At 45.6% G+C, this 17,873-nt stretch overlaps 1 protein-coding gene across 5 annotated transcripts in view; it reads left to right on the top strand.

Annotated features, from left to right (window-relative positions):
- DDB2 (damage specific DNA binding protein 2) overlaps positions 1-17,873 on the top strand; it is a 21,083-nt gene extending 3,210 nt beyond the window's left edge. For 2 of the 5 annotated variants that reach the window (XM_065839935.2, XM_071809137.1), the window contains exons 2-11: positions 2,897-3,080; positions 6,448-6,578; positions 7,718-7,909; positions 10,660-10,826; positions 12,214-12,313; positions 13,727-13,904; positions 15,041-15,186; positions 15,466-15,630; positions 15,931-15,976; positions 16,657-17,873. In XM_065839935.2, the coding sequence (XP_065696007.1) occupies positions 2,909-3,080; positions 6,448-6,578; positions 7,718-7,909; positions 10,660-10,826; positions 12,214-12,313; positions 13,727-13,904; positions 15,041-15,186; positions 15,466-15,630; positions 15,931-15,976; positions 16,657-16,907 (1,548 nt within the window). In that variant the 5' untranslated portion in view covers positions 2,897-2,908 and the 3' untranslated portion in view covers positions 16,908-17,873. Of the gene's footprint in view, positions 1-1,523; positions 1,678-1,712; positions 1,952-2,896; positions 3,081-6,447; positions 6,579-7,717; positions 7,910-8,757; positions 8,904-10,659; positions 10,827-12,213; positions 12,314-13,726; positions 13,905-15,040; positions 15,187-15,465; positions 15,631-15,930; positions 15,977-16,656 lie in introns of those variants that run through there. The other 3 variants (XM_065839934.2, XM_065839932.2, XM_071809136.1) reach the window with 3 other exon arrangements.

The following is a 17,873-nucleotide window of genomic DNA, read 5'->3' as shown; positions in this document are numbered from 1 at the left end:
TGGAACAGGCTTCCTAGAGAGGTGGTTGATGCTCCAAACCTGTCAGTGTTTACAGGCACTTGGATAATGCCCTTAATAACATGCTTCAGCTTTTTGTCAGCCCTGAACTGGTCAGGCAGTTGGAGCAGATGATCGTTGTAGGTCCCTTCCAACTGAAATATTCTCCTCTCCTCAGTGCTAACCATGATAGCTCCAAGAGGGAACCACATGGGTTACTGAGAGTGTACTCTGCATGGGGACGCTACTGTTGGGAGACAAATGGAACGGGGACAGGAATTGTGCATCTGTGCTGGAGATAACTTGGATAACAGTGTCAGAGTTGTCTTTGTGATTAATACATAGAACATTGAAATCAATACAAGTCTTTCAGTCTAATTTAAGAAGGTTGGCATCAGGGCCCCTTTTTTTTCAGTTACCAATTTAGAAATGTACCCTTTCCCTTTTAAAGTACATGAAACCCAAAAGAGCTTAAGATTTGTGTGACTTAATCAGTATTTTGTTCGTGATGCCTTATGGACTCCACAGATTATCTCCAATGATGATGGTTTCTGCCACCCTATAGGTGAAATTGGTGATCATTGTCAAGATAAGAAGGATCTTCTTCTGTAGTAGTTTCCCTTCCTGGAAATCAGGCTCTCAAGGCTTCCAAGGCTTCAAGGAGAAGAAGGGAAGTGCATGTTCAGTTATTCCTCTTGCTATTTTTTGCTAATGGTTACATTTCTAAGAATATTGTGTATTACACAAGTCCTTGACAAGACTTTAAGATTTGCTAGTTGGGTTGATGTAGATGTTCAAAACCAGTTTGTGTTGTTTGTCAGTGATTACGATTTTTTTGTGAACGCCATTTTGATACTCAGGATGGCAGCAACTAAATACAATGTTGTTAGTATTCAGGAGAAAAGCGTAGAGCCTGGATCTTCATTGTTTTTCTTAGCAGTTTTTCTGTGCATTCCTTAATAGTGAGAAAATGCATAGGTAACTATAGTGCAAGAAAAAAACCCAACAAAGCACCACAACACCCAAACCGAAAAGCCCCACAATTCAAGGAGTGGTTATGTACGGGTATTTTAGGATGTGTGTTCATAGCCATCTGCGTGGATGACTGGACTTTAATTACTCAATATAGTTACTCGTGGGACTGAAGCATGGGGCCCTGCTGCTCCGGAGATAAGGTTCCCCACACAGCAGGGCGGGCAGACAGCAGCCTCCTCCGCAGGTGAGGGGGATGCACTGGTACCCCCAGCTGCGCTGTCGGGCTCTTCCTTCCCCATTCGCCTGCTACGTAAGATCCGGTAGTCTCTGAGCTGGTCTTGCTGTGGCTTTTTTATGTGTCTTTAAAGTGCATTTTTTTCGGAGTTCCAACACCAGGTGCCTCGCGTGGAAGTTGTGTTTTGAAATAGTACCTTTATTTTTTTTTGGTTGCCGGTTGGTTGATGTATTTTGGGTCCTTACCATGCAGCTTTAATATCCCAATTTGGTGCTCTGGAAATTAATAAAGTATGTAAGATTGTAAGTCCTCTGCCAAAACAACAACAATAAGCTGTCAGAGGACACCTCAGAGGCTTTGCCTGTTCCAGGCCGGGCCGTGGGCGCAGTGAAGCGGGAGCCCCGCACACCCCGCGCCCGTGGAGCGGCGGGCGCTGCTCGGGCTGATCGCCGGCGGGGAGGCCGCAGAGGGTAAGGAGGGCGGGGGAGGCAGCGGCTGGGGCGGACACCCCTAGCCCTCCCCGGCCTCCCGCCACCGAGGCTTCCGCTCCTTGCCGATGAAGGGCCGGCGGAGGCCCTGGGCTTTGCGCCGCTTCCCAGGGGCAGCCGGACGAGCCTTCCCGCGGGGCCGCGCCGGGCGCCGCTGCCCCCCCTTCCCGCCCCGGTTATGAAACGGCGGGGGAGGGGCCGGCTGCCGCCCGCCGTCCTCAGCTGCGGTGGCGGAGCGGTGGCCGCAGGAGCGCAGGTGAGAGCGGGCGGCTCTTCCCGCCCAGGCCGCGGGGTAGCCGGGCCTGGGCCGGCACGGGGGCCCGGGGGCCGCGGCGCGGAGGGGCGGCCCCACAGGGCCGGGTGAGGCCCGGAGGCGCATGGTGGGCGCTATTCGGGGAAGCTTGCGCGGTGCCTGCCGAGCTATATTTAACACGGGCAGATGCCCCTGACAGCCATTCACGAAGTATAAACAAGTTCAGCGCCAGCGTGGATCAGCGTGTGCGAGGCTGCTGGCGGAGGATTCCCTGGGGGAACGTGCCGCGCACAGGGCTGGTGACGCCGCCCGCCGGCGGGCACGAAGGCAGTGGCAGGCCCGCGCCTTGGCCAGGGGGCTGGGGGCGTTTTGGGTGTCACAACGCGAGACATCAGTCGCTGCCTCCCGCCGCGGGTCAGAAGAGCAGTTCAGGTGTGGCTGCCAGCTAGGGCAGGAATCCAATCCCAATATCGAGTGGTGGTTGTGAGGAAAAGTGGCTGTTAAATAGGAAGTGTCTTTTGGGCATATTTGGTACAAGATTGGTCGGCCCTGGCCATCGTCATAAAAGCTCTGACCTTTTTCTTAGCTGAATCCAAAGTGCTCAGTGTGAGCTACTAGAGAAACAGTAGGGTATTATGTGGTTTCACAGATGTACTTTATGCAGATCTGTGGGTTTTAAGCTTAAAAGTTCAGTGAAAGCACATCTGTCAAAACATATTCTAATGCTTTAAGATACATTCATTTTAATACATGAACAAAGAAGAATTATTGAACCTGTTCCCCTCTCCAGCAGAGCACAACAAAAAGCTAGTGTCATGCTGATGAAAGAGGGTGCAGGTATAATCACTTCTTTCAGACCACTGGGATATGTTTTGTTCCAGTTTTCTTCTCTGTCTTCTAGTTAAAAGTGTATGACAGTCTTACCTTCCATGCTTTGTTTGCTTTTAGTGGTTAGACAGAATGGCTCCAGTGAACCAGCCAAAGGACAAGAAGCATGAGAGGGCACATGAGCATTGTCCGGAAGAGGCAAAATCAGCTGGGAAGAGGAAACTGGAATGTGAGCAACTAGGGAATGAGCCACAAGCAAAGAGGCTGTTTGTGAGAAAAACATCCAAACCCTCAGAGAAAATCGGTAACATTTCCTCAGATCCTTACTCTTTCTCCCAACCAGATTTACCGTAAAAGACAGGCATCAACTAGTTGAAGAGGGAGAATGCCAAGAAGTGTGTTCAGACATGAGTGTTTAGGTAGTGTTATATATTGAAGTGATACACGTATTGGGGTAGTGCATGCTCCAGTTATCTGTCTAGTGAGTGTGTGCGTGAATACACGTGTGTTTCATTTTTGAGATTCCATACCCCTTGGTAGAAGCCCTTTCACTGAAGATGCTGTCACAGCTCATTTGGGGGTGGTTAATTTTTGTGGAATTCCTGAATTACCAGACATCTGCTTTATTGTAGGACATACCAAGCTTGGTAATGCATAGTTTCCTCTCCCATGCAATTCTTAATGCAGTTTCAGCATGTAGTCTGAACTGGCATTTTTACCCAATGCTTTGTATATTCTAACTTTTGCTACAGTAAGTAGGAATACTTTCTACTTCAATGTTCAGATTAGACTGGACAGAATTTTTCATTTAACACTTCTCGTGTGCAGTTTTGTCCTTTAGTATGTTACTTAAAAAAAAAAAAGTCTCTTACAAGATTTTTGGTATAATGAGAGGTGGTGAAGTTTTGAGATACTGGAAAGGGTAATGCTGTGAATTATCAAGGAAGTTGTGTAGGCTTCAGCTACAGTAAGGACTATTTGCATAGAATCACAGAATCATTTAGGTTGAAAAAGACCCTTAAGATCATCAAGTCAAACCATTAACCTGCCACTGCCGCCTCTAAACCATGTCCCTAAGCACCATGTCTATGTGTCTTTTAAACGCATCCAGGAATGGTGACTGATCCACTTCCCTGGGCAGCCCATTTCAATGCTTGACAACCCCTGTGGTGAAGAAATTTTTCCTAATATCCAAGCTAAGCCTCCTCTGGCATAATTTGATGCTCTTGCCCCTCATTCTGTCACTTGTTGCTGGGGAAAAGAGGCCAACACCCTCCATGCTACAACCTCCTTTCAGGTAGTTGTAGACAGCAATAAGGTCTCCCTTCAGTCTACATTTCTCAGATAAAACCTATAATTCCTTTGTTTGGAGGTCACTGAAGTTATTTCCTTGTGTGGAAATACTGCATGCTTCCTGTACAATTTTGGCTTTAAGGATCCAGAAATGACTTAGGTGTTTTTCAACAGAGATAGAGGAATTATACAATTTCCATTGTCTGGTATGTAACACTAAACTTGGAGCAGTTGGCAGTGTGAACAGCAGATGTGGAGGCAAAATACTCTGAAAGGAGTTCTGTGTATAACTGCAGATAGTTAAAGCGGTTTCTGTAGTTCATTTGATTTTCATTGTAACTTCATGGCCTGATTTTCAGATTTGGTGAGCATCTGCAGTTCCTGTAAGATTCAGAGGGAATTGGCTGTAGCTAATATTTTGGAAAAATGAGGCAAATAATATTTTTCCCTTAAGCCCTTTTTCAAAAGATGGAGACCTTTGTATTTGAGCTTTTCCATTCTGTGTTCCAGTTTTGATTTATATATGGAATAGTGTGGCCAGCAGGACTAGAGAAGTGATTGTTCCACTGTACTTGGCACTGGTGAGGCTCCACCGTGGATACTGTGTTCAGTTTTGGACCCCTCATCATAAGAAGGACATTGAAATACTAGAGAGAGTGCAGAGGAGGGTGACGAAGCTGGTGAGGGGTCTTGGAGCACAAGTCTGATGAGGAGCAGCTGAGGGAACTGGGGCTGTTTAGCCTGGAGAAAAGGAGGGAGGCTGAGGGGAGACCTTATTGCTGTCTACAACTACCTGAAAGGAGGCTGTAGCATGGAGGGTGTTGGTCTTTTCTCCCAAGCAGCACATGATAAGGTGAGAGGAAAAGGCCTTATGTTGTGGTAGGGGAGGTTTAGATGGGATATTAGGGAAAAATTATTCACAGAAAGTTTTGTCAGGCATTAGAACAGGCTGCCTAGGGACGTGGTGGAGCCATCCCTGGAGGTGTTTAGAAGGCATTTAGATGAGGTTCTTAGGGACATGGTTTAGTGCTAGAGTTTGGTTATGGTTGGACTCGATGATCCTGAGGGTCCCTTCCAACTGAAATTATTCTATGTTTTGGAGAAAGTATTTTTTTCTCCTGAGCCGTATAGGACAGTTTCAGTTGCTTGCAACTGAAACACTTCTTCAAAGAGTTTCTTCCAGCAGATTCTAAAAAGGCCTGAAGTTTGTTTCTTATTTAATTATCCTTTATAATAAAACAGAATTTGGAAAAAATACGTCTGTTTCCATCACACCTGAAGAAGGAACTGTGGATGCTAATTCTTCTGTGGGAAAAAAAAAAGAAATTAGAATATGAATACTTTTATATGTATTTTAGCAGGTGTGACAAGTGTTTGCACTATGTTGGCGTGTGAACAAAGAAGTTTAGTTGCACACCCATGTATTTCGAGGCTCCAGTGTTGCATTAAAGGAAGATTTCATTTAGGTTCTAATTGTATATGATGATCCCTATGTTTTGGGGTTTTTTTTTTTTTTTTTTAATAAATACCCTTAAATTAAAATATCATTTTTGTTTCTTAAGAAATGCTTCTTTCCCATTTGACGTCTGGATCCCCTGGGGTGTTACAAACCATTGCTGTAGGGATGATTAGATTACAGACACAGGACTGAATAGATCTGTTCTTTATGTAAAAGTCCCTGAAGATAAAAACTTGGAACACGAACAAAATGTAGAAGCATGCTGTACTCTCAGCAAAAATCACTCCAAACAGAGAGGTTTTTGGGCGATGAGGCGTCAGCAAGTCTTTTATCAAAAACAAAACTCTGAGTGCTGTAGGCAGACTGTACGGGCTACAGCACAAGCACATGGAATATTCTGATTCATGACGAGGCATTTCAGGAACTCTATGGGAAGCCACGTTGCTACGCATGTGGAATTTTCAGATGTTAATGTTTCTGCTGGTCACACGTCTGACCTTCCCTTTGCTGTACTTCAGGGGCTTACCACCTTCCATGGACTATTTCCAAGTTGTTGAGGCTCTGGATACCTTCATTGTATTTTGGGTATGAACCATTCAAATTGTGTACTGTCCAAGAGATGCACCACCTGTGGCTTTGCTTTAGTCCTCTCCTGTTCTCTTTTTGATGAATCTTCAGCAAGGAGAGGGAAGGTGTATCAAGAAGCATATGCGAAGCTCTGGCAGCCTATGGGAAGCACTGGGCTTCATAATTGCAGAGGCTGCTTCACCTTAGAGATACAAGAATCATTTAGAGATGTACCTTGTGGCTCAGGCTTTTCGCAGATTTAGCAGCAAGTGCAGATATATTCTTGTGTTTTTTATTGAGTGAGTGTGGCAGGTGTTTGCCCTCAGTACGTTTTACTCTTTTTCTCTGTCAGGTTGGAGTAGAGGTGGGTCTGTGGTGAGAAACAACAAAGTCCTTTTCCATCAGCTGGAGCGGCAGCGCAGCATTGTTCATTATGTCTACCAGAACATGCTGGGAGGCTCCATTCGTGCACAGCTCAGGCAGGTGAGAAGTTTCCCCTTCATGACTTGCTGGACATCTCAGCTCTCTACATAAAAACACCTTGAACACACACACACACACAGACACACACACACGCACACACACACACACACACACACAGGGAAACTTTAAAGGGGCTTAAAGTTCCTCACACACAGAGTTTGTGGCTCCAAGTCTGTTGCACCTTTATGTTTCTTAATCCTGTAAAACGTAAGAGCTGAGGTGGCTTGTCCTTTTGGTTGACCTGGCCCTGTCACCCTGCATTTTATCCCTCTCTTAATTCTGTTCTTCCTTGAATCATATTTAAACTTACCTGCTCTACTATTTGAGTTATTGCACAGTGCTACTTTTACACACTAATCTGACTGGTTTGTCATACTGTTTTGCATACACTCTTGCTTTGCTAATCATCTCAGGTTTCATTTTGATTTTTCCTCTTCGCAGACATATTCCATCAAGTCCGTAATGTTTTACTGTTTTCAGAGCCATACTCTTTTCATTTGAAAATCAGCTTTTTCTGTAACACCCAGAGATGGGAAGCACCTGGGGTAGCTTTATCTTTCGTAAGATTTATCTATTTTAAGTATCCAAATGATAAAGAAATCACCAAGCTCATCCAAGCAGTGCCTGTTCCTCCACTGAATAACAATACAATCGTGCCATGGTGTCTCATGCACCGTTTCAAGTGTTTTGTTCACTCTTAAGCTGTATAGTTGAGCTGCAGGCCGTTTGGATGGAGGGGCATAATATTTTCTCTCTGGGTGATATGTAACATTTTGTGATGCTCGGTAAAGACATAGATAGTTGTAAGTGCCTTTTACTGATGCGGAGACACATTCTCCTCCCTTGTTAATGTTAATTAGCTTGCCTTTTTAGCTCAGTCTACGAGGCTTAACTCCCTGTACATCATTTCAAGTATGGTATCTCCCAGTTCTCTGCTTTCTGAGTGCTGTGGTTGACGTGGATTTATGTGGCCACAGGCTATTTCCCCTGGGGACAGCATGTTCTTCATTCTACAGAGAGGCTTAGAATTTTGTGTGAATGTACTAACACCGATGGCAATTAGAAATTGCTAGCACCACTCATTCAGAGAACCTCAGTGATTCCTGCAAAAGTCATAATTCTCTTTATCTTCTTAACAGTGTCTGCAGCTGCCCTTCCTGCGTTCTCTTGCCTCATACCGCCTCTTTCGAACAGCAAGTCCCTTTGACAGGAGAGTGACATGCCTGGAATGGCATCCAACACACCCCAGTACTGTAGCTGTTGGTTCCAAAGGTGGAGACATTATCCTTTGGGACTATGAAGTACTTACTAAAACCTGCTTCATCAAAGGGGTAAGCCTCTGAGTGCATGGAATGGGTGGGAGGGAAGACTGGAGCACCATCAAATACTGCAGATCAAAACTGGGGTCTGTTGTGAGAAGCATGTCAGGGTCTTGGGTTGCAGAGTAGCCAGCTGTGGGGCAGGACTGAGGTACAACAGCAAGTCTGTTCCTAAGTCCCAGACTGTTCTAGCACTGGGGAGAACTGAGGCGTGTTGATTAAGTTCATAATGAAGGAGCACTTGCTGTGTGCTCAGTGGAAAAATAATACAGCAACTAGCAAAACAGTTATCTTAAAGGGTTGCTAGAAAAGAAGTAGGCAGAGAGGGTCTGTCTGTTTTAGGTCTTTATCTTTCTCTGCTCACCTTTTATTCTGTGTCAAATGAGGAAACATCTTTGAGTGTGGGGAAACGAGGTCCCTTTATTTAAAGTGAGAAACTAAGGTAGAATCAATGGTTTCTATAGCTGGCATGTTCCTTGTTGCTGTATTCAGCCATTCCCATTCTGACAGGGACCCAAAGACTGTGACTGCTTTCTAAATTTGCATAGGTATACAATGGGAGGAGGTCTATCCTGCAGAAGTTCCAGAGCCATCTTTCTCTTTTTGTAAATAGTGTAGTGCCAGCCAACCAGGGAGTACATTGTGGGGACTGAAGGAGCTGCAGTTTTGCCCTCCAGGAGGGTAGCTGCGTAGACAGCCATCCTCTGGGAAGACACAGTTGTGTCTGCCCTCTCGAAGGGCTGTGGTGTGTTTCACTGTTGCTGTTGAGGACATAGCAGTGAATGCAGACATACAGAACACAATTTTCTACTTCCCCATCACTCAGTGGATTTTTCTTTTGTTCATCCCCTTCCTTGTAGATGGGAGCTGGAGGGGCCATCACAGGAATGAAGTTTAACCCTTTTAACCCTAGTCAGCTGTACACTTCGTCAGTTGCCGGCACTACCACCCTGCAGGATTTTAATGGCAATACTGTCCGGGTCTTCACCAGCACCGAGGACTGGGAGTAAGAAATACAGCAATGCTTTGGGCCTCTGTGTCCTGCTGGCAGGAGCGCTACAGAGAGAGAGAGAGAGAGAAAGAGAGAGAGAGAAGAGATACGTTTGCCTCTAATATGTGAGAGCTGGGCTTCCTCTTCTCCACATATGTGTTGTTTATTCTCTGAATTTCAGGGGTGCCCTCTCCTCCAGAGAGGTTCACTCTCTCTTTTTATTTTTCCCTGAAAGGGGGTGGTGGGTAGGAGAGAGCTTTTCTTCCTGAAGGGGAGGGAGTCTTTGATGATGCTTACTTCCTGTTACACATGGGATCCGGGGGGTGCCAGTGGATTTCCTCAACTGTCTGTTCTTAAGCCTTCCGCTCTGTGTCCTGGGGACCTTTTAGTCTTTTCACATATTAGCAGTGCTGCTCCTTGTCAGGTGATTTTTACAGGACAATTTATAGTCCCATTAGTGCTTCTGCACAAACACCGCTGACTTCAAGTGGAGTGTGTCATAAGGATCACCCCAGTTCATTCTACCTAACTTTTGATGCTTATGTAAAATACCAAAATTAAGACTCTGGGCTACTTCAGCAATGAGTGGAAAGAGGAGATTAATCACTAGAGGCAACTCTGTCTGCCTGTGCTTACAATCGCCCTCTCACACAATTGCTTTTATGTGGACTCATGAGGAGGCCTGAGCACTTCAATTAGTTACTTCAGTTCACTTAAACTTTACTTAAAGGTAAGTGAGGGAAGTTGGGTTAGTCTCCTCTTTACTTTTCCCCACCTGATTCTTTCTGGGTGGCAGCTTTCATGGTTGGTTTCTATATGGGCTGTTCCAGCTGCAACCTTGTAATAGGTCAGAAGGTGACCCCAAGTGGTGCTGGGGTGATTAGCCAGGTGAGCAAGGAAAGGTAGGCTGGGTCCTGGGACATGAGATCCTGTATCCCAGTGGGATGCCTGTTACAGCAGTGATGCCTGGATTGGACAGGGCATGCCGTCCTCCCACTGCTGTGAGGACAGGGAGGCTCTGTGGGAGGGCCTCTTTAAATCTTCATTGTCTTCTTGAAATCTGGTATTTACAGTGAGACTTCATTAGCTGCTCTGTGAGCAGCAGATGGAGTGTGCTTGAGTATCAAAAGAGTATGGGGACTCCCAGCTAGCATCCTTCTTTTCTGTCTTTGTGTAGGGTTTCCACATTTTCTCAGTAGGCATATTGGGTGAAAAAAACATAACAAAAAAACATAACAATATAACACAACACAGAACATAAGATTTCTATGCCATGAGGTTAGCAGTAGCATTTCTCCTTGCACCGGCTCTCTTCCTGCCTGCTGGTACCTTGAGAAAGACCAGATACAGCATTGGAAGCGGCCTGTAGCGAACTGGTGAATAAAGTCTCTTTAAGAAAAGCTTGGTGCAGGGCTGTCATGAGGTTTTATGTGGTTTCTGCATGGAATGGTGCTCATTTTGCTTGTGATCTCCTAAGGCCAGTCTGAGCCAGGTGATTCACTGCAGATTAGTCCTACCCCCATAGCAGAAGCAGCAATGCTGCTAATTATTTGTGCAGCCCAAAGTGGTGGGGTTGAACTTACAGGCTCAGAATGTATGCGCTCAGATGGGAAAGAGACTGGAAAAAAAGAGCTCTTATGTACGTGCCCTGTCAGCAAGCACTGCACTGTACCTTGGGAAACCAGCAGTGTGTTCCAGGAGATGAATGTTGTATTAAGACTTTTGTCTTCCACTCTAACCTTGATGCGTCTTGGCTTTGTGTGTGTTCCAGAAAGGGCCAGGAGATTCTCTCGGAGACATGAAATTCAGTCCTTATGAGGCAGTGAAGCTTTATGTGGCATCAGGGGATGGTACCCTAAGTCTGCAGGACCTTGAGGGCAGAGCTGTGCAGGTGATCTCCCGTGCCCCGGACTGTGGCCATGAGCACCATAATGTTTGGTGAGAAGGGAGCACCGCAAGGTTGATTCTCTGTTCCTTGGGGTTAACACTGTGCTGCTGCTTATGCTGTCTAACATCTTCATTTTTACCAGTGTTAGGAGATTCTTGGTATGAATTGGTCTGTGAGGGAGCTTGGAGACAGGCTCCCGTGCCCGACCCTAGCCCAGCAGGGTAGGTGACAAGCTGGGCAGTCATAGGGCACTTAGGCTTTTACAGCAGCTAAGCGTGCTGTCTGCATCCTCCAGTGTTGCTTTCTGGTGGTGCCATCTCCTCTCTTACAGATGCTGACAGCTTTTCACTTCATAAAGTGTGAGGTGAGAAGAGCAGGATAACTTCCTCCTCTTGATTGCCATCAGTGTTCTGCTTTGGCTGTAGCAGCTCAGGTAGCATAGGATAGCCACAAGACATTCCTGCACAATCTGAATTTCAGGTTATAATGTCAGGTTCAGTTTACCCTGTTGCCCCTCTGGAAGCTTCAGGCTCACTGTGATAAATTCCATGACCTTGAATTCTCAAATAATTTATCCTTGTAAGTGAAGCTTTTCCAACAAGTTCCCAAAGGACCCCAGCTTTATTCTTGCTGCCCTTACCCTCCCAGCAGAGCTGGTGTTAAGACCTATGCCTTTATCAGATAAGTCCCTTTTCAGTTTTGTTTCCTGGAGCGTGAAGTTGCACGTGCAGCTTCCCAGTCCAAAGCTTTTGTCTTTGCTGCTGCTTCAGTGTTTCATGCAAAACATCACATTAAAGCCATTTCTTTACATTTGTCAGCATCACAAGGATATTCTGGTGTTTCCCAAGGTATGTCCATGTGCAGGCACCAAGTGGCTCTTGTTATGTTCCCCTGTCACACTTCCATCAAATGGGCGCTTCACAAATGACTAGGAAGCTATTGTTCCAGTATTTAAAGGGTGACCACAAAGATGACTCCATTTTTACAAGGAGTCACATGGAAAAGATGAGGGCTAATGGGTACAAGTTACTCCTGGGGAGATTCCAGTTGGACACATGAGGGAAATTTTTCACGAGAACAATCAGCCATTGGAATAATCTCCCCATGGAAATGGAGGGTTCCCCAACCCTGGAGACTCTTAAAGATTCAGCTGGACAGGGTGCTGGGCCATCTTGTGCAGACTGTGCTTTTGCCAGGAAAGGTTGGACCAGATGATCCTTGTGGTCCCTTCCAACCTGGTCTTCTATGATTGTGTTTCATACTCAGTCACCAACACAAAGCTTCGCTGGTAAACTGTCCCCCTTCCTGACACTCAGGCCTACACCATCAGGCAGGAGGCTGCAGTTGCAATCTGTTACAGTCCCCTTGTTGAACCAGAGCTCCACTTCCTTCACTTCCCTGTGGGAGGCAGCACTGATTTTGTGTCTTTCCCTCCAGTTGCTGGTACTGCAGCGTTGATGTTTCTGCAAGCTGCCGTGCGGTGGTGACAGGTGATAATTTGGGCAATGTGGTCCTGCTCAGCACTTCTGGTGAAGAGGTTTGTATGGCTCCATGCAGCGTCTCCTCAACGGGAATCTTCATGGCTCGTGTGCTTTCCTACCCTACAGGGACCCTGAAAAGAGGAGCAAGTATCTTGCAGCTCAGGAGATGAGTCCACCCATTGTCTAGGTGGTGAGAAGTCCTCCACTTCTGGCATTCGTTATACTTTTTCACGTTGTTGGATGTCACGGTAACAATTCCCAAACAGAGGGACCGTGTTGCATGCTACGCCTTCATTAGAGTATTTGGTACTGGCCAGAGTAATTACAGGTGACCTGAAGGTGTGAGCACCCTCTGCCAACAACTTTCACAATTTCAGGAACTTAGTGCACTGGTGGGAATCATTTAGGAGATACTGCTTTGATGTGTACCCTTCCATGGCTTTGGAGCAGTGACACAGCAGGAATTCAGCAACTGTTGGGATAGAAATTGCGCTGCTGCCATTAGACACGAGAGGGCAGGCAGAGGCAGCTTGTGACTTCCAGTCTGAACTAGTACAGACACTTCAATTAGAGAATAGTTGAAGTGGGCCCTGGTTTCAAGAGCCTGCTGTGCTGTCACACTGGAATTACCATTTCTCTTGCCTGTGAGGGTAACATCTGTAAGAGTTTTCCACCCAGTGAGCTCTAGCCAGAGGCAGCTGGGTACACTATTGGGCAGAGTCAGGAGTGCTCCAAGTGACTTTTGCTTATTCAAGGTTAGTTGCTTGCTTTCTTTTTTTTTTTTCTTTTCCTGAAAGAATGTGACAGCCTTTTCTGCACTTGGGAGATGCCCATTATTGTAGAGAGGATGGGCCAGTTTTGCCCTTTGGATTAGAAATAATCTTTCAGTTTCAGATGTAAATTTATTCATGGCCAGTTTATATCCATTTGTTCTTGTTAATTGAAATATTTCTCCTACCCTCATGTTTCTTTGCTGATAATGTTTCTAGAAGCCAGTTATATCTCCTCTCACCTTTTTTACTAAGATAAGCAAAGCAAGCTCTTTTGGTCTTCTCCCACAAAGAAGGCTCTTCCTTATTATTATTTTGGCAGTGCATTTTCTGTACCTGTTGCAGTTTGTTTTAATCTTTCTGCAGGTGGAAGACTGACACTGTATAAAGTATTTCAGATGTGATCTTGCTTTATACAGTGGCACTAATACTTCCCTCCGTGAATCAGGGATTGTGTTTTCCTTTCTGATAGCTTTAATAAATTAGGGTAAATTAGGTGTATCAGAGTTCTCCTAGAATTAAACAGTTCTCAAGATCATTCTTCTCCTTTCTTGTTCCAGTGGATAAACTCTTGGTGTATTTTAGAAATTTTGTTACACTGTAAATGTGTGACCTCTTTACTTTGCATCAGTAGATTATTTTTTCCATTTCTTTACTCCAGACTGTTTTCTGTGTTATGATCTGTTTCCTCTGCTGCAGATTTGGAAGCTGAAATTGCACAGGAAGAAGGTGACTCATGTGGAGTTTAACTCCCGATGTGAGTGGTTGTTGGCCACAGCATCTGTAGATCAGACAGTGAAAATCTGGGACCTCAGAAACATCAAAAACAAAATGAATTTTCTTCATGTACTTCCTCATGAGAAACCTGTTAATGCAGGTGAGTTAAAGATTTCATTGGATGGATGTCTGCAGAGAGTCCACTCAGCTCAGCTTTTATTGTTGTGGCAATGTTAGCTTTCGCTCAGATTTGAGGTTGCGCAGTAGCTAACGTTAAAGCAAGGACAGCAGTAGGAACGAGTGGGCAGAGACAGACTGGTGGACAGGGTAACCTGGCCCCAGGCTTCCAGAGGGGAGGTAAGCAGGCTGAGATGGAGAATGGTGCAACTTTGAAATCCTAGCCTAGTGATATAAAGAATCGGGTGTGCACATATAATCCTTTACCTGTTTTCCCTTACGTTTTGTGTCCCTTAGACATAAGCCATTGATCAAGTCTGAGACTAAGCTTGGATACGGCCACACCTGGGCTTCTCTCTGAGAAGGAGTGTAGAAAGTCGGGGGGTCCATTCTGAACATCATGACTGAACGGGAGAGCCTCTCTCTATCCTTTCACATCTCTTGTCCCCATAGAAATCACTTTAAAACAGCTCTCATCGGATTCTGTTTGGGATATTTCCTCCATGCAGTAACAGAGTGAACCTTGCCATCAAACTCTGTTAAGTCACACTTTTCTTTAAGTGATCTAAACACTGCTTTGTGGCAAGCAGGACCCTAAATCACTCATTTATGACAAACTGGCATAGTCTTAGACTTGCCATACAAACTGGCACTGTGCCTTGAGAGGTGAATGTGGAAGCATCAGCGGTGGCTGAGATTAGAAAACTGAATTTATTGGGGCAGTTTGTTTGACAAAAGCAGAGCATGAGACTCAAATCTCTATTTCTTGGGTGCAGTTTTACCAGTTCGTGGAGGCCCAAACTGCAGGTGTTTGTCTCAGCTTTTCTGCTAACTTTCTATTTGAATGAGCAAGTTCCGTTGTTTGCAATGTCTCTTTCTATGATTCTAAAATGAGAATGATTCTTCCTATGTAGCCCAGCACTGTGGGTTTCAGCTTACTGTTGTAAAAGTTTTGAGTTTGTTAGAGACATTTAGTCTTGTCTTTTGGGACACATGGCAATATCACACCCCCATTAAAGAAATAGCAGTGGGTTTCCAGTCAGAGAAATGTGACTTTGATGTTTGTTGTCAGTCACAGCATTGTGACCTTTCGTTTGCCTGATTGTCCCCTTCTCCCAGCTTACTTCAGCCCAACAGATGGTGCCAAGCTCCTAAGCACAGACCAGCGCAGTGAAATCAGGGTTTATTCATCTTCAGACTGGACCAAGCCACAGCATCTGATCCCACACCCACATCGTCAGTTTCAGCACCTCACACCTATTAAGGTGAGTTAGGCCAGTGCAGTTTGAGAGAGGAGTATCATGGCTGGTGCAATCAGCTGGCTGTAAATCAGAAATAGTCTGATTCTGGTCAGGATACTACATTGGTGGGTGGGTGTTCATACTGCTGCAGCTCCCAGCAGAGCAGTGCTCTGAGGATACCCATGTTCCTCAGGCTGTGGGTGGGATGCACAAGCTGTTTCTCACAGTACTGGTTGTCTGCTGTGTATCTGTGTGAGCTCTGTCCCTTTCTCTGAACTCCCCATCACTCTGCTCTATGACCAGGCAACATGGCATCCTCGCTATGACCTCATTGTAGCAGGTCGCTACCCAGACCCTAAGTTCCCAGGGTACACAGTGAACGAGCTACGAACTGTTGATGTATTTGATGGAAACACTGGGGAGATGGTTTGTCAGCTCCATGATCCAAATGCTTCTGGTATCATCTCGGTGAGTTGAAGCTAGAAGGACCAGCAGCTCTGTACTGAATCGCAGCCAAGGGATGGGGGTGAGAGACTGGAACAGCAGGATTATCCTCTTTACCTGTGACAGACCCGTGCTTTCGTGGGGGTATGGCTGCCAGCTAAAGCTGCTGACTCGAGCAGGGCTGGCCCGTGCTCATCTGTGGGTTTTCTGTGATACTCTTTAGGGAACATAGGGTTTTCCAGATGGTTTGTTGCTGTTATATAAGTCCCAGTGCTCTTATGACTCTGTTATATAAACAGACTCTGACTGTGTTTCCATTTTCAGCTCAATAAATTTAACCCTATGGGAGACACGCTGGCTTCTGGCATGGGTAAGTAAAGAGAACCTGGGGTGCTAAGCATGGGTGGGTTCCAGGCCCAGAAAAGGGCAGGCTTGTTTCTCCAGACTGAAGCAAATTGTGAGTGAGGGTTTCCCAAATACTTCTTGCTATAGCAGTCCCCTGTAATTTCCTACATCTGTAAAAGAGATCGATTGAGACCTTCTTTCCAGTCTTCCACCTTTGCAGTTAGAAAACAGGTTGCTGGTCAGCTCCTGTGAAACGTTTCCTGAGAGCGCTAATCCAGAGGAGCGAGCAGCCGCCCTGCAGCAGGGAGCTGCTGCCTTCTGCCGGCCATCTAACAGCAGCAGAAAACCACGTTGGGGGAAGCCTTTTCCTGCCAGGCTGTGCCCTCTCCCATTTCCTAGGCTGCAGAGCCGAGATTATTGAGTTTTTCATAGGCTGTTTGGGATTAAGGGAGCTGGTTATAGATTTAGGTCTTAGACCTGTGACAGGTAAGATTAGGAATTAGTTGATGATGTTTCTTAATTAGATCAAACTTCCACGGCTGTGTGGAGATAGTGTCTGCAATAAATACCTTTGTGTCCTCTGTACCTTGGAAATATCTTAGAACAGACAAAGCATTTTGAATTTCTGGCATTTAAGTGACATAGCCTAAGGTATTATATTTTATATAAAGTTTCTGATGCACAATGTTTAATTTTTCCTCTCAGGCTTTAATATTCTGATCTGGAGCCGGGAGGAGATGGTGGCCAAGAAGCAAGAACATCTTTTGAAAACCATGACAGAACAGGGGATTGGGAGCTGGAGTTTGTCCAGACGTGGAGGGCAGAGGCAGGCAAACCCTGGGACAAGCAAACTCAAAGCTAACTTACTGCCTTGGGAGCTGGAGGAGCTGAGAACAAAAAACAATGATTCCAAATTACAGGGAAGGAAGCGAAAAGGGAAGGATCTAGAGAAGTGATTTAGTATTTTGATCCTTTCTGGATCACAGGGTACAAATTCAGTGTTGGCAATGGGCAGTATAAGCCGTGCAGGGCATTAGACTTCTACTTTGTCCTTCCTCCCTGGATCTGATCGTGCTTCCCTGATTCCCTTTGCTTCCCCTTCTAGAAAGTTCTGTCAGTACTCAGTTCCTCCTCCAAGTCGAGTTACCACACATTTTCTGAGGCAGTAGGAAAACTTCTGAGATGTTTTCAGATCCTGCTGAAGTTGCTGCTTCCAGCCTGCCGCATCTGCTTGTCATCACTTGTCAGAGGTTCCCATCTCCTGTAGTCTGCTGTGGAGCCCCTCACAACACGGTCCCTAGCTTGTTCTAGCCAAACTGAGCTAAGAAACCCTTTGCTAACAAGGTTAATGTCCTGAAAAGGTAGAATGTTCTCCGGGCTGAGGTGAGGGGTAGCTTGGGTAGCTTAAGAAACACCAGCCTCTCCCATATGCAAGCTTCTTTGCAAAATGCACATCTGTCAAGACCTCAGGCTTAGAGAATCTGTGCTTGCAGCTATTTAACTAGACCACAAAGAACATGATAATGCCAGAACTCTTTACCTTGCATGGGATGCAAGGGCACCATGGAGCTGGCAATCTTGTGATTCTGTAGTTTCCATTTTCAGAGCTCTAGGCTTTTTCTTGCCACTGATTAGGTAATTTTTTTTCACTTGTGCCTATGTGCTTCAGAAGGTTGGATTAAAATGTTGCAAAACAGAAATGAGGAATTTCTTCTAAACACCCCTGCTCAGAGCCAAATCTCAAGACTGCTGTTCAACTGAAAAGTTTTGCGTCTTCTAGTTTGTTTACAAGGCTGCCTGGGACCTTGCTGGTGTCCCAGAGGTTGATGGATGGGATGGGCTCCAGGCCTGCTCAGATTCTCTATGTTCACTTTTATAGTTTTGCAGTATTGATATTAATAAAGTTTTATACTAAAGTGAAA

Source organism: Patagioenas fasciata, chromosome 5 (genome assembly GCF_037038585.1).
Source record: "Patagioenas fasciata isolate bPatFas1 chromosome 5, bPatFas1.hap1, whole genome shotgun sequence".
NCBI lineage: Eukaryota > Metazoa > Chordata > Aves > Columbiformes > Columbidae > Patagioenas > Patagioenas fasciata.
Note: the sequence above shows the minus strand (reverse complement) of the source record. Positions and strands in the feature narration are given on the sequence as shown.